The 15,600-nt window shown below is 45.0% G+C and overlaps 4 protein-coding genes across 4 annotated transcripts in view; all 4 read right to left on the bottom strand.

Annotated features, from left to right (window-relative positions):
• Nucleotides 1-2,355, bottom strand: part of LOC147099747 (ferritin heavy chain, oocyte isoform-like) — a 412,482-nt gene extending 410,127 nt beyond the window's left edge. Inside the window, exons 1-2 of the mRNA XM_085969230.1 lie at nt 2,317-2,355; nt 447-593 (exon numbers count right to left, since the gene is read on the bottom strand). Of these exons, the coding sequence (XP_085825356.1) occupies nt 447-593; nt 2,317-2,355 (186 nt within the window). The remainder of the gene's footprint in view (nt 1-446; nt 594-2,316) is intronic.
• Nucleotides 2,356-5,622: 3,267 nt separating this feature from the next.
• On the bottom strand, nt 5,623-6,911 carry LOC147099746 (ferritin heavy chain-like). Its single transcript, XM_085969359.1, has 2 exons — nt 6,787-6,911; nt 5,623-6,440 (listed from the first exon to the last, which is right to left on the bottom strand). The coding sequence occupies exons 1-2, from the start codon at nt 6,871-6,873 to the stop codon at nt 6,288-6,290; spliced, it is 240 nt and encodes a 79-aa protein (XP_085825485.1). The 5' UTR covers nt 6,874-6,911; the 3' UTR covers nt 5,623-6,287.
• A 339-nt stretch (nt 6,912-7,250) lies between these two features.
• LOC147099745 (ferritin heavy chain A-like) lies at nt 7,251-8,944 on the bottom strand. Its single transcript, XM_085969229.1, has 2 exons — nt 8,773-8,944; nt 7,251-7,445 (listed from the first exon to the last, which is right to left on the bottom strand). The coding sequence occupies exons 1-2, from the start codon at nt 8,872-8,874 to the stop codon at nt 7,251-7,253; spliced, it is 297 nt and encodes a 98-aa protein (XP_085825355.1). The 5' UTR covers nt 8,875-8,944.
• A 5,360-nt stretch (nt 8,945-14,304) lies between these two features.
• Nucleotides 14,305-15,600, bottom strand: part of LOC147099742 (ferritin heavy chain, oocyte isoform-like) — a 53,303-nt gene continuing 52,007 nt past the window's right edge. The window contains exons 2-4 of the mRNA XM_085969130.1: nt 15,322-15,468; nt 14,965-15,090; nt 14,305-14,596 (exon numbers count right to left, since the gene is read on the bottom strand). Of these exons, the coding sequence (XP_085825256.1) occupies nt 14,441-14,596; nt 14,965-15,090; nt 15,322-15,468 (429 nt within the window). The 3' untranslated portion in view covers nt 14,305-14,440. The remainder of the gene's footprint in view (nt 14,597-14,964; nt 15,091-15,321; nt 15,469-15,600) is intronic.

Here is a 15,600-nt window from a genome sequence, read left to right as displayed (position 1 = left end):
ATGTAGATTGTTGAATCGGCTCAAGGACAGCAAGGTTCCACCACTTCCAACATACCCAAAAACCCACCAAGAACTTACATGAGGGTCAGTGCTCCCAGTGGAGTGTTTGTGCAGATCCAGCAGACTCTGGTTGACATTCTTCTCCATCTGCAGAGCTCTCTGCATCACCTCCAGACCATTGCTCCACTCATCCTGCTCTGGTTTCTGAAGGTGAAAGTCACAGTTCACTTACAATGAATTAAACAAAAAAGACACAAGACAGCACAAGGAAAACAGGGGTGAAAAGCAGCCAGAAATCCATGTTACCATGAACCAATGTGTCACAGGAATATAGAATGACAGCATTAAGCCACCAGAACCATGGATTCAAATTGGAACTAATTGCTTCAGAAAGTATTGGAAACAAGGGGAACCCGACAGAAGGCCACTCATTTATTGAATCCAACCTTGATGTCCTCCAAGATGATTCGGCCTCCACGCCGATTCTGGCATTTCATCAGTTTCTCAGCATCCTCGTGTTTCTCATGTGACTGCTCCTTGAGGAACTCTGCAAAGTGACGCAGGGCAACATCATCCCGGTCAAAGTAATAGGACTGTGGAGAGAATTTTAAACAGCTTCAGCAGACCTAGATCTTCATATACAATGCAAGATTATATTTACCCCTAGTTAGCTAGTGAGTTCTTAATCTTGCAAAAATAGATAGAACCATAGAAGATAGGAGCAGTAGTAGGCCATTCGGCCCCTTGAGACTGTTCCAACATTTAGTGAGATCATGGCTGATCATCCAAACAAGTACCCTGTCCCTGGCTTCTCCCTTGATCCTGAAGATACCATTGGTTAACTAGCAAAATGCAATTCACTTCACTAATCTGAACATCTTGGCCAGCTTCTCCTCCCAAGAACCAGGATGAAACAGTCAACCAGCAAATAAAAACTATAAACTACAGTTCAGGATTATATTTCATGACCAGTCAAACTAAACTCTACTGCTGGATAAGTAGTCCCTCCTCTACTTCCTGTCATTCAGATGAGATGTTAAACAGAGGCCCTGTCTGTCCTCAGGTGGATGTGAAAGATCTCAAGGCACTACTTCAGAGAACAGGGGAGTTCTCTCCAGATTCCCAGGCCAATATTTATCCCTCAACCAAAACAGATGATCTGATGAGTCTCATTGTTTGTGCAAGCTTACTGTGCACAAATTGGCTGCTGCATTTCCCACATAACAGGTGACTTCATTGGCTACAAGGCACTTTGGGAGGTAGTCAAAGAGATCTAGGCACAGTGAACAAGGCTTCAACACCAGGATTCCCAGAACTTCACTTCCAGTTAAAAAGAAAGCTAGTGAGGACCTGCCATCATGTCACTCACTACAGTCACCCCACTGAAACTGAACTTTGTTTCATGTCAACAAGCACCAACAGTCACTTGACTAGGTTTGTGCTCTTCTGTTACAAACTCAGGCAGCAGCTGAGCTCGTTCCATATATTAAACCTGGTCAACAGAGTGCAGCTGCTACAAGGAGCAGGCCATCAACACAACAAGCTCACCCTGAAGTACTCACTGCTCAAAGATTGCTTCCCCAGGTAAGGAAGTCAAGAGAAATATAGTTGAAAGCCAGTTCATGGAACTACAGAATGTCCAGCTTTTAAGAATACAGCAACAAGGAAGACAAGACTCACCATGGAAAGATAAACATAGGAGGAATAGAGCTCCATGTTAATTTGCTTGTTGACAGCATCCTCACAGTCCTTGTGGTAGTTCTGACGTACTTGGGAGGCCATCTTCACTATTTCCTGTTATACTATTACTGCTCACTAGCACCTAGAAAGTTCAAAAACTAACCCTTTCTAACTCAAGCTCTTGTATTTATACTACTGGGACAGCCTGCATTCAAACAAGGAATGACATCACCAATGATGATTGACAATCCCTGAGAGCCAATCAGGAATCTTTCCTGAATCCAGGCACCAATTAACAAAGGAGAGGGGGTGTGGGGGAGGAGGGGGGGAGACCCAGAGCCAATCAGAGCTATGGAAAACCGGCAGGATTGGGAGATCAGTCTCGGTGATGTCACTGCTTTTGGGTTCCTTGACCTTCTTCAAATCGGAAAGTCTCTCGTTGTTTGATGCTCTCATTTGAATTAAATGACAATTTGCTGCTTTTCTGAAGCTCAAGGTGCTGAGAATCATCCTTCGCTATCGATGAATTTTCCTACAATCGTTCCTTCATCGTCGCTGGGTAAAAATCCTGGAACTCACTGCCTAACAGCATTGTGGGAGTACCTTCACCGCACGGAGTTCAAGAAGGCGGCTCACCCCCACCTTCTCCAGTGCGACTCGCGCCGAGCAATACATTCTGGCCGTTGACAGCGACGCCCACATCCCATGAATTAATATTCTAAAAATGGAATAAATTGATTGGAAACATCTTTGTGTGTTATGGAACATACACCAGAGTATTATTCATTTCACATTTTCAGATTCTGTAGAACCGGGACCCATGAGGCTTGACTTTCCATTAAATATTTCTCCCCATCACACAATCCCTTCGGATGTAAAGACAGAAATTTCTCTTCCAGAAAAAAACAGGCAAGTTCCCAATGGCGGGGAGTCCAGAACCAGGGGTCACAGTCTAAGGATAAGTGGGAAGCCATTTAGGACTGAAATGAGGAGGAATTTCTTCACCCAGAGAGTGGTGAACCTGTGACATTCTCTGCCACACAGGGCAGTTGAGGAAAATTCATTAAATATATTCAAGAAGGATTTGAATATATTTCTTGAGGCTAAAGGGATCAAGGGATATGGGGAGAAAGCAGGGACAGGGTACTGAATTTGGATGATCAGCCACGATCTCATTAAATGGCTGAACAGGCTCGAGTTGCCGAATGGCCGACTGATGCTCCAATCTTCTATGTTTCTCTGTGTATTTTCTAGCCCGTCACTCGGGGAGCTGCAACCAGGGCTGTGCTTCTTTGTAGTCAGACTGTAGGAAATGTATCGGCACGGAGCGGGGTGAACGTCGACCTCATAGATTTTGTGAGATGCAAACAGTTACCATTAGTGCCGTTCTGACCTCAGTGCGGGGAGTGCTTGCAGCCGAACCGCACCCGAGGTCAACGTGTTAAATTGGTATAGAACCTCGGTTAGACTACACTTGGAGTACGGTGCACGGTTCTGGTCTCCATAGAATCATAGAATAGTGCAGCACAGAAGGAGGCCATTCGGCCCATCGAGTCTGTCCCGGCTCGTTCAAAGAGCAATCCAGTTAGTCCCACTCCCCCGCTCTTTCCCCAGGAACCTGGAACTTTTTTCTACTTCAAGTATTTATCCAATTCCCTTTTGAAGGCCACTATTGAATCTGTATCCACCGCCCCATCAGGCAGCGCATTCCCAATCCTAACCACTCCTTGTGTAACAACGTTTTTCCTCCTGTCGCCTCTGGTTCTTTTGCTAATCATCTTAAATCTGTGTCCTCTGGTTATCGACCCTTCAGCCATTGGAAACAGTTTCTCTTTATTTACTCTTTCGAAACCCTTCATGATTTTAAACACCTCTATCAAATCTCCTCTTAGCCTTTTCTGCTCTAAGGAGAATATTACAAAAAGGATATAGAGGCACTGGAGAAGGTGCACATTTGATTTACAAGAATGATAGCAGAACTGAGAGGTTATATCTATCAGGAATGACTGAACAAGCTGGGGCGCTTTTCTCTAGAAATAAGAAGGCTGAAGGGTGACCTAATGGAGGTCTTTAAAATTATGAAGGTGTTTTGATAAGGTAGATGGAAAGAAAATGCTTTCACTTGTGGGGGAGTCCAGAACTGAGGGCCATAAATATAAGATAGTCACTAATAAATCTAACAGGGGATTCAGGAGCAACTTCTTCAGTGGTGAGAATGTGGAACTCACTACCACATAGGAGTAGTTGAGGCGAAGAGCAGAGATGCATTTAAGGGGAAGTTTGGAAAGAAGGGAATAGAAGGATATGCTGATCGGATTAGATGAAGAAGGGCAGGAGGAGGCTCGTGTGGAGCATAAACACCGGCACGGAGCAGTCGGGCCGAATGGCCAGTTTCTGTGCTGTAAATTCGATGTAATTCTTAAAACATGGGCGCCTGTAAAGTTTTTCACATTGAGTGAGCTGAAGACTTTGTTTTGTCTGAAACATGAAGCCATGAAACCCGTCAGCACGCAAACCCATCCCGACTCGTAGAATTGCGGCTCATCATCGTGTGAAATGTGGGGACTCAGATACCCCAGAAATGCCTCCGAGAGATGCAAAGACATCAACGTGGAATTGCTGAAGACGGCAATTTCATTGCACCCGCTGCAGTTCTCAGCGAAGTTCCTAAATTAGCGTGTAAACACTGGCGTGTTGCAGCTGCAGCATCAACGGTTGAATCCATTCCTGGGGGTGAAGGACACAAATGGAGATGCAGTCGGATTTGGAAAGGATGATTGCTATTTGGTATGAACTGCACAATGGGCCTGAATACCAATCAATACATTTATGGAGGAGCTGCCGGTATTGGGTTTATACATTGATGGAACAGGCAGGGAGGGGGAAGAGAGTTTCAGGAGAAGTATCTATTTAACTTGGGGGTTTTACTTTGTGCATTTAATGAAATACATTTACTCCTTCCGGAAGGATTATATTTTGTGGGAATACAGTTCCGCACGTATTCCTCGTCCTTCAATACCTTACCCAAGACCATGAGTGTTGGCAGGTTAGTCAAACATGGTGGGAGAGGGGGAAGGAGAGGGGTCCCAGAACAAAGCCCAGGAGGGTACTCACAGTTTCCCAGTAAGATATTTTCAAATTCTCTACCCCAAAGGGCTGTGGATGCTGAATCATTAACTATATTCAAGGCTGAGATAGATTTTTAGATTGTAGTGTGATCAAGGGATATGGAGATCGGGCTGGAAAGTAGAGGTGAGATTGAAGATCAGCCATGATTTTATTGAATGGTGGAGCAGGCTCAAGGGCTGCATGGCCAACTCCTGCTTCTAATTATGTTATGTGGATAGCAAGCCGATATGGCAATTGTTGATTCTCCTCCACCACCACTTCATCAATTGTAATCCCCTTATCATGAGTTCAGTGAGCTCCAACATTGCTGGTCTGTGCAGCAGTTATTTGTTTCTCTGCCCAGAAAGGCTATAGCAGCAGTGGTGAGTTTGTTAACGGAGTTACCCCCGCTAATGACTGATGGGGATCTGTAGCAGTTTACTGAATACAAACTGCTCTTCCCCAGGGAAAATATAATTCTTAGAGAATGCGAAACCAGAGCTTTCTCTTCATTGGACTGAAATGACAGAACACAGTCACAGCAAATCATCCTTGTGTTTATTATAACTTGTATTTCATTGTAATGGCTAAATTATAACTCTCAAGCTCTCAAGGGCAGGGGGAATATTCATCACCATGGCAGCAAGTACTTCTATTTAACTGCCTAGAGCCCAAGCTTTGGAATACCCTCCCTAAACCTCGCTGCCTCCTTTAAGACTCTAAAACCTACTTCTTACCAAGCTTCAGGGGTCCCTGGTCCCATTAGCTCATTTGGCTGAACACACCTTTGTACATTAAAGCTGTTGCATTACAGCATTGCAGTTTGTTTGCAACACAAGATCGACGAATTTCTTAGAAATACATAGAATATCAAAGTTAAATAGATTAAAATTACCCTGCCAAAAAAATAAATAGAACTGTTCCCATTGGTGGAAGGGTCGAGAACCAGAGGACACAGATTTAAGGTGATTGGCAGGGGGCCCAAAGACAACATGAGGAAAAACTGAACGCAGCGAGTGGTTAGGATGTGGAATGCACTGCCTGAGAGGGTGATGGTGGCAGACTCAATCTCTGTTTCCAAAAAGGGAATTAGACAAGTACCTGAAGGATAAAATGGCAGGGCTCCACAGAAAGGGCAGGGTGTAGTACTAGCCAAAGTGCTCCTGCAGAGAGCCAGCATGGGCTCGACAGGCCTCTTGTGCTGTAACCATTCTATGACCAAATCCCATGACAACACTGCTGCACAGCCCAGTGTAATACTGGAAATGTAACCAAGTTATGCTAACTGGAACAAAAACCACTAAAATTTACAAGGAGACAAAATCCAGTCAAATATAGAACAGTTTATTTACAGTTAGTGACATTTCACATTAAGAGCCCAGGTCTCTCAGCTCTTGCACAAAGTCACAAACCATCATTCCCTACAGGACAGGCGTCTCGCACACAATTATAAATACAAGTACTAAACACAATAGGCTTCATCCCTGCAGTCAGTTTAGTCACTCTTCCCCCAGGGTGTGCTTATCAAACAGGTACTCTCCCATGCCATTCTCAAAGGCTCCCAGTCTCTTCAGGTTGGTGATGTGATCTCCAAGCTTCTTGATCATCTTCACTTGCTCATCCAAGTAGTGGGTCTCCAGGAAGTCGCACAACTGGAAAAAGAGGGAAACTAGTTATGTCCAGCAGCAGATTTCAAGGAACATCCTAGCTTCCCGAAAGAGTTCAATCCACTTGGACTGCAGGATAGTGTTGTGGTGCAATTGAGATTAATGGAATTACTGCATCATTAGATTAAACTTCCTGCAGAATAGGGGCATAGATCCTAAAATCACTGGGGCACATTCACTAGTCAATGTCCACAGTAGGCCAACCTCCCACCACTCAAAAACCTAAAAGGCAGCAACACAAAGCTATTGGGCGTGAAGATCTTTTGAATAGGCTCACGGTACCACCACCTCCAACTTAACAAATGCCCACATTACAGCTTCAAGAACTTACATGAGGGTCAGTCCTAACAGTGGCGAGTTTGTGCAGATCCAGCAGACTCTGGTTGACATTCTTCTCCAGCTGCAGAGCTCTCTGCATCGCCTCCAGACCATTGCTCCACTCATCCTGCTCTGGTTTCTGGAAAGGGAAATTCAGACAATTCACTGTACAATGGAATAAACAAACAAACAAGTATTGAAGGAAATTAGGGGTGCAAATATCTAATGTTACCATGAACCAATGTGTTAGAAGAAAATAGAACTACAGCATTAAGCCAACACAACTACTGGAGTCAAATAACAGATGTAGTTAAGGGGAAGCTAGATAAGTACTAGGGAGAGGTGTATAGAGCGATATGCAGATAGGGTTAGATGAAGCATGGCTCGTGGAGTATAAACTCTGTCATAGACCCACTTGGCCAAATGGCCTGTTTGTTATAAATTGGAACCAATGGCTTTAGAAAGTATTTGAAACAATCAGTCTACGGGTCCCAGACAGAAGGTCACTTGTTCATCGAGCCAAACCTTGATGTCCTCCAAGATGATTCGGCCTCCACGCCGATTCTGGAATTTCATCAGTTTCTCAGCGTGCTCCCGTTCCTCGTGCGACTGCTCCTTGAAGAACTCGGCAAAGTGACGCAGGGCAACATCATCCCGGTCAAAGTAGAAGGACTATGGAGAGATCAGAAAAGTCGTTGGGTATCCCATGGCAGATCTATCATGGGTATTGTACATAAAGCCAACCTGGATTTTGCTTTAATTCAAAGGGTTCAATTCTCACTGAACTTGTGGTACATGGAAACTAGCACAGGCCTACTTACTTCACTAACCTGGTAGCAAGTGGACAATCTTACCCCTAGCAATAGGGAAACTGGCCAATGGAAATGGCAAAAGAACCAGAGGCTACAGGAGGAAACTCAAGTGCATGCACTGCCTGAAAGGGTGGTGGGAGCAGATTAAATAGTAACTTGCAAATATTGGCCCAGATCTATTGCCAAGGGGCACTAGAAACAAACCCATTAAAGTAGAGTCTAGTCACAGTACACAATTCATGTAGTACATCAAAGAGGAGAAACTGGTCTGAATCTTACTGGCTACATTCATCCCATGGAACTAAAATTACCACAAGCAGCATTAATTTGGCACCTTCAACGCTAATCAAGGCATTTCAGAGGAGAACCAGATACCAAGGAATAAAGGTTCCTAAACCTTCAGAATTTGAAGTGCTTGGTCAAGGTCAAGAAGTAGGAAAGCAGAGTTAAGGGAGAGTTCCCGAGTAGGGTCAAAGTGGCTGACGGATTTACCACCAGTACGGCAAAGGGAGTTAGCGAAAAGACAGAAGGGCACAAACTGAGAGTTAAAACTAAGGTTAATATTAGGAACAGGAGTAGGCCATTCAGCCACTCGAGCCTGCTCCACCATTCAATTTGATCATGGCTGACCTGTAGCTTTACTCCATCCCCCTTGAGGCACTTACCCAAGAAAAGCATCTGTCTTGAAAGCTCCAATTGTCCCAGCATCCACAGCTGGGGGGGAAAAGCAGGTAAAGAAAAAAAAAAGTGTTCCAGATCTCCACCACCCTTGTGAAAAAGTGCCTCCTGACTTCCCTCCTAAAAAGGGCTATTTCTAATTTTAAGATTACATCCCTTTATTGCAAAAGCAAAGTAGGGAAAGGCCATGGAGTGATTTAGAAGTGAGGATAACAATTCTGATTTCCACACATTGGAATACACTCTGCATTCAAATATAAACTTCAACAACACACTCAAGAGCCCAGGAAAGAGAGTCATTAAGATACTCAGAATATGGTTCAGTTACTGCAAGGACCAGAGAGGCAGTTTGTTAATGGACACACAAAATGATAAATTGCATTATATTTTAGCTTTAAAAAATGAATTTACTGTGCATAGATTGAGGGGTGGGCTAGACACAGCACAGAATTTAGTAAAGTAACATTACATAGTCTCCATTGTGAAGTGGTCAGAAATACAAGACTCACCATGGAGAGATAAACATAGGAGGAATAGAACTCCATGTTGATCTGCTTGTTGACAGCATCCTCACAGTCCTTGTGGTAGTTCTGACACACTTGAGACGCCATCCTAATTATTATTTTTTGCTAAATCTAAACTTCGTTGAAGTAAGAAGCTGGAATTTAACCAACCCCCCAAACTCCTAATATTTATACCGCTGGATAATCCAGGGCGTGGCCGCCTAGATGATGAGAGACATTCCTCAATACCCAATCAGAAGTGGCAGCCTCTCTCAGAGCACCAATCAAGTAAAGGGAGGAGGGGAGATGACTCCCAGAGCCAATCAGAACTTTGAGTGCATAATTGGGCTGGAGAACCAAATTTTAATTTGATTATTAAGGTTTATTTGAAGTTTTATTGGGTTATTACAGTTTTATTGGTTTATTTACAGTTTTAATGGTTTATTTACAGTTTTTATGTGTCTAAATTTATGGTTTTACCAAAAGAGGATCAAGTAAAGGGAGGAGGGGAGATGACTCCCAGAGCCAATCAGAACTTTGAAAAATGAGTGTCATTGGCTGACAAGGCAATAAGGACCCCAAGGGCAGGGAATGGTAGCCTAGTGGTTAAGTTACTGAACTAGTCATCCAGAGGCCTTGAACTAATGATCTGAAAGACCTGGGTTTAAATTCCCACAGCAGCTGGGGAATTTAAATTTATAGGAAAAAAAGAAGGATCCCAATCGCCCTGACTTTTCTCAAACACAGTTTGAATATCTGGAATCACAGGCTTATCTTTAGACTAATCGATTGGGACGATTAAATCATCAATCAGAAACACTTAAACCATAAGTGGACCGGCCGGATTGCCTCCCTCTCTTCCGCGGCCACGTTCGCGGCCGCGTGGCCCTGGAGATGGAGCACGCGGTGTCCGCCGGCGAGCTCGAGCTCTTTCGTGACCGGTGGGCGCCGCGGGGACTGGAGTGCATAATTGGTTTAAACAACCAAACTTTAATTTAATGGGTTAAGTCTTGTTTCTGGGTTTTTTGTTAGTGTATTTGTTTAATGTATTTTTATTGGTTTAACACAAGAGGAAACCATAAGTGGCCCCTTTTTAAAGGGGCACAAACAATAAGTTCCAAATTATGACAAAACCAACATAAAAACCTTTAAAATTATAATTGAGTTCCCTGGATCCACTCTGCACTCCAGTCCCTCTGGTGCCCACCGGTTATGGAAAGCCTCAAAGGGAACCGTCAGACACCGCGTGCTCCCTCTTCAGGGACACCCAGGCATTGGTTGTAGCCGCAGAAGGGAGGCGGGCAGCTGGAGCGAACACCCCCCCCATCGACCGCACTCTGCCTGGACCAGTTGAGGGCCACCTTGCCCGGGTTAATTGAATCCTCCGTTGTTTGCGAGTCAGTGTCTTTTTAATAGTTCTGCGTGGTTCAGTGGGTTGGTCATTTTCAGGTATCTGCGGGTTTGAGGCAACATCCAACCAAATCAGTGAGTCTGCAAAGCGGGTCAGGAGAATTGAAAGAGCGTGTGATGAATGTGACAAACACAAGCGCTCAGAAGTAAGAGAGGAAATAGCAGAGGCTCTGACCATCATTTTCCAATTTTCTCTGGCAGAGGACTGGAGGACTGCTAACGTGGTACCGATGTTTGAAATGGGACCATGTACAGCAGTCACCTCAAAGCACGGGAGAGGTACCACCAACGCTGCCTCTGCAAGATCCTGCAAATCCATTGGCAGGAGAGGCGCACCAACGTCAATGATCTCGCTCAGGCCAACATCCCCAGCATCGAAGCTTTGACCACGCTCGATGAGCTCCGATGGACGGGTCACATTGTCCGCATGCCCGATACGAGACTCCCAAAACAAGCGCTCTACTCGGAGCTCCGGCACGGCAAGAGAGCCCCAGGTGGGCAGAGGAAAGGCTTCAAGGACACCCTCAAAGCCTCCTCGAAAAAGTGTCACATCCCCACCGACACCTGGGAATCCCTGGCCCAAGACCGCACAAAGTGGAGTCGAAGAATCCGGGAAGGCGCCGAACACATCGAGTCTCTTCGCCGGGAGCAAGTGGAAGCCAAGCGCAGGCAGCGCAAGGAGCGCACGTCAACCCAAGCACCCCACCCACCCGCCCCTTCGACCACCGTCTGCCCCACCTGTGACAGAGACTGTAGGTCCCGCATTGGACTCATCAGTCACCTGAGAACTCGTTTTTAATGTGGAAGCAAGTCATCCTCGGTTCGGAGGGACTGCCGAAGAAGAAGAAGAAGTTTAAAAATGGAGAATGGGATAGACTGAATAATTACAGGTCAGTCAGCCTAACCTCGGTGTTGGGAAAATTATTGGAAACATTTCTGAGCGACAGGATAAATCTTCATTTAGACACAGATTAATCAGGGACAGTCAGCATGGATACGTTAAGGGAAGGTCATGTCTGACTAACTTCATTGAATTGTTTGAGGAGGTAACAAGGAGGGTCGATGAGAGTAGTGCGTTTGTTGTAGCCTATATGGATTTTAGCAAGGCTTTTGATAAGGTCCTGCAAGGCAGACTGGTCACAAAAGTAAAAGCCCATGAGATCCAAGGCAAAGGGGCAAGTTGGATCCAAAATTGGCTCAGAGGCAGGAAACAAAGGGTAATGGTCGAAGGGTGTTTTTGTGACTGGAAGGCTGTTTCCAGTGGGGCTCCGCAGGGCTCAGTAATGGGTCCTTTGCTTTTTGTGGTATATATCAATGATTTAGACTTGAATGTAGGAAGTATGATTAAGAAGTTTGCAGATGATACAAAAATTGGCTGTGTGGTTGATAATGAAGAAAGCTGAAGACTGCAGGAAGATATCAATGGACTGGTCAGGTGGGCAGAACAGTGGCAAATGGAATTCAATCTGGAGAAGTGTGAGGTCATGCATTTGTGGAGGGCTAACAAGGCAAGGGTTAAATGGTAGGACACTGAGAAGTGCAGAAGATCAGAGGGACCTTGGAGTGCATGTCCACAGATCTCTGAAGTTAGCTGGACAGGTAGATAAGGTGGTTAAGAAGGCATACGGGATACTTGCTTTATTAGCCGAGGCATAGAATATAAGAGCAGGGAGGTTATGCTTGAAATGTATAAAACACTGGTTAGGCCGCAGCTAGAGTACTGCGTGCAGTTCTGGTCACCACATTACAGGAAGGATGTGATTGCACTAGAGAGGGTATAGAGGAGATTTACGAGGATGTTGCCTGGGCTGAAGAATTTTAGCTATGAGGAAAGATTGGATAGGCTGGGTTGTCCTATTTATCCCTCAAATAAAAACAGAAAATGCCGGAGACACTCGGCAGGTCAGGCAGCGTCTGTGAAGAGAGAAACAGAGTCAACGTTTCAGGTCTATGACCTTTCGTCAGAACTAGGAAAAAAGCCGGAAATGGAACAGATTCTTAAGCAAGTGAAGAGGCTGGGAATGGGGGGAGGGGACGAAAGAACAAAAGGGACGGTCTGTGATAGGATGGACGGCAGGAGAGATTAAGAGACATTGAGAGATATTCAAGGCAAAGGGAGATGGTAATGGGACAGGTTAAGAAACAAAGGATGGCTCTAGATGAAGTGTAAATTGTGCTTTCTTTTAATATTAATCCCTCAACCAACATAACAAAAACAGATGATCTGGTCATTATCACATTGTTGTTTGTGGGAGCTTGCTGTGTGCAAATTGGCTGCTATGCTTCCTACATTACAACAGTGACTACACTTCAAAAAGTACTTCATTGGCTGTAAAGTGCTTTGAGACATCCGGTGGTCGTAAAAGGCACTATAGAAACGCAAGTCTTTCTTTTACCGAGTCTCATTCTTTTGTATTTTCCCACATTATATGCCATTTTCCACCCACCTATCCCGATCCCTTTGTATTTGTAGGTCCGCCTCACCCCCATTATTAGATTTATGCCAGCTTTAAATGATGGTTAACTGCGTATGTGTGTTTTTGTAATGTTTTAAATATTACCTTTTGCACGAGTACATTCCATGTATTTGACATGTACTGGGGTAAGTCTGGTCTATCCGCCGGGGAAAGGATGTTTGAGTTAAGCTGACGGGATTGGGGGGATTGCAGGAAGAGAGAGGCAATCACTGGGTGTACTCTTTTTGAGTAACCAATAAACAAACAGACTGTAACTAAACTCAAAACAATAAGTGAAACTTAACAAATTAAATTGAAATTTGGTTGCCGGGGGGTGACGATGCACTCCAGTCCCCGCGGGAGGCCTCAAGCGTGCCGGGGACACTACGTGCTCCATCTCCAGGGCCACCCGGGCACGAACAAGAGACAGGCAGTCGGGCCGAACGACCCCCTGCTGTCTGGACCCAGTTGCTGGCAATCACTGTGTGTAGTGCTGGTTGTGTAGATATTGTCCCACTTGTGAGAAGAGACTATCTGGTATAGACTTGTTTCAGTGATTAATCTCTCGATGTTTGACTGTCCAGGAGGAAAGTACAAATGCAAAGAGGCGAGGAGACTGTTGAATCTTCTCTGGTGGAACAGGAAGTCCAGTAAATCATTGAGATGAGAGTTACTAGCGTTTCCCTAAATCTGGCGAGGGAAGGACAGTGCTGGGATTTCGTAGATACCTCGTGCTCCCGCTAGGATCAAAACACTGTGGGATCAACAGCAAAGAACAGGCTAAGAAAGTGCATCAAAGGTGGAATACTATTGAATTAAAGATGAAGTAAGGAAAAGTGGGACTAGTGGACTGACACGTGTTCATGTGATACAGGCATGTTGAGAAGAACCTTGGATTTTCACCCAAGGTAGGTCAAAACTCAAAGCTCTAACACTGTGACCAAGTCTCTAATTGGTTATCCTGTAGTTACCTTGCTCTATTCTCCAACTCTCCATTAGGCTTAGAAGTGGCAGCTTTGGCAGTTGGAACATAGTCCAGTGTGGTTCTAGGCCAATGGGACTCCATGAAGAGAGTATTCATCTCCCCCCGCCACCCCCACAAATTTTCTTCAAGAAAGGAATCGCATAAAGGCCAGTTGGAACTCCGATTTGAATTAGGGCAATGCCGCTAGACTAGATTGGGTGTTTAAACAAATTGTCTGCAACTTAAAGCATCAAATGAAACTTAATTAAAATGTGGTTGTTGGGCGTGATGATGCACTCCAGTCCCTACCGGTCATGGAAGGGCTCGAGCGCGCTGGCAGACACCGCGTGCTCCATCTCCAGGGAGAACCGGGCACAAACATGGCCACAGAAGAGAGGAAGGCAGGTGAGCCGAAGAACTCCCTCGACCGCCCGCTGCTTGGACCAGTTAATGGCCTTTTTGGGAAGGCCCAGGAACAGTCCTACGAGGAGGTGCTCCAATCTGCCTGCTCCCTCCGCACCGGGTGACCGAAGATCAAGAGCGTGGGACTGAAGTGCAGCCAAAAATTGAGCAGCCCCTTCAAATAATGAAAGAGGGGCTGCAACCTCTCGCATTCTGTGTAAACACAGCCCAGTGTAGCTCTTGTCTGAAGACAACCAAATGTTAATCAGAAAATAAGCAACCACTCAAATTTACAAGGAGACAAAATCCAGTCCAATGTTGAACAGTTTATTTATAGTTAGTGACAGTCTCACAGCTCTTTGTACAAAGTCACACAACCCATCCCTGAAGGACAGGGTCTCCCCCACAATTATACAAACACAAGTACTGAACACAATAAGCTTCAGTCACTCTCCCCCAGGCTGTGCTTGTCAAACAGGTACTCTCCCATGCCATTCTCAGGGGCTCCCAGTCTCTTCAAGTTGGTGATGTGAGCTCCAAGCTTCTTGATCATCTTCACTTGCTCATCCAAGTAGTGGGTCTCCAGGAAGTCACACAACTGAAAGAAAAGAAACAAAGTGAAACTAGTTATGGCCAGTAGCAGATATCAAGGAACATGATCTCCCCCCACCCTAGAGTTGGGATTTTAATCCTCTTGGACTGGAGGATAGTCAAGTGGTGTAATTGAGATGATGTAAATTTGCTCCAATGAACCAGTAATTCCTGTACAATAGATGCTAAGAACACCAACAGCTTTATTCTCAATGTCCACATTAGGCCAACTGTCCAGTCCTCTCCCCAACCCACTTAAGGACCCAGGAGAGACACCAACACAAAGCAATTGGGCATGGGGAATATTGAATAGGCTCAAGGACAGGAAGGTTCCACCACCTCCAACACACCCAACAACCCACATTAAGAACTTACATGAGGGTCGGTGTGCCCAGTGGAGAGTTTGTGCAGATCCAGCAGACTCTGGTTGACATTCTTCTCCATCTGTAGAGCTCTCTGCATTGCCTCCAGACCATTGCTCCACTCATCCTGCTCTGGTTTCTGAAGGGGAAAGTCACAGTTCACTTACAATGAATTAAACAAAAATACACAAGACAGCACAAGGAAAACAGGGGTGAAATGCAGCCAGAATTCCATGTTACCATGAACCAATGTGTCACAGGAATATAGAATTACTGCATTAAGCCACCAGAACCATGGAATCAAATTGGAACCAATTGCTTTAGAAACAAGGGGATCCCAACAGAAGGCCACTCATTTATTGAATCCAACCTTGATGTCCTCCAAGATGATTCGGCCTCCACGCCGATTCTGGAATTTCATCAATTTCTCAGCATCCTCGTGTTTCTCATGTGACTGCTCCTTGAGGAACTTGGCAAAGTGACGCAGGGCAACATCATCCCGGTCAAAGTAATAGGACTGTGGAGAGAATTTTAAACAGCTTCATCAGACCTAGATCTTCAAATACAATGCAAGATTATTATGCTTATCTAGTTAGAGAGTTCTTAATCTTGCAAAAAGAGATATAAAAAAAGATAGGAGCAGTAGTAG

Source organism: Somniosus microcephalus, chromosome 28, assembly GCF_052327205.1.
Source record: "Somniosus microcephalus isolate GS21.2 chromosome 28, FLI_Smic_1.0, whole genome shotgun sequence".
Taxonomy (NCBI): Eukaryota; Metazoa; Chordata; class Chondrichthyes; order Squaliformes; family Somniosidae; genus Somniosus; species Somniosus microcephalus.
The sequence above is the reverse complement of the archived record's forward strand: the minus strand, read 5'-3'. Positions and strand labels throughout refer to the sequence as shown.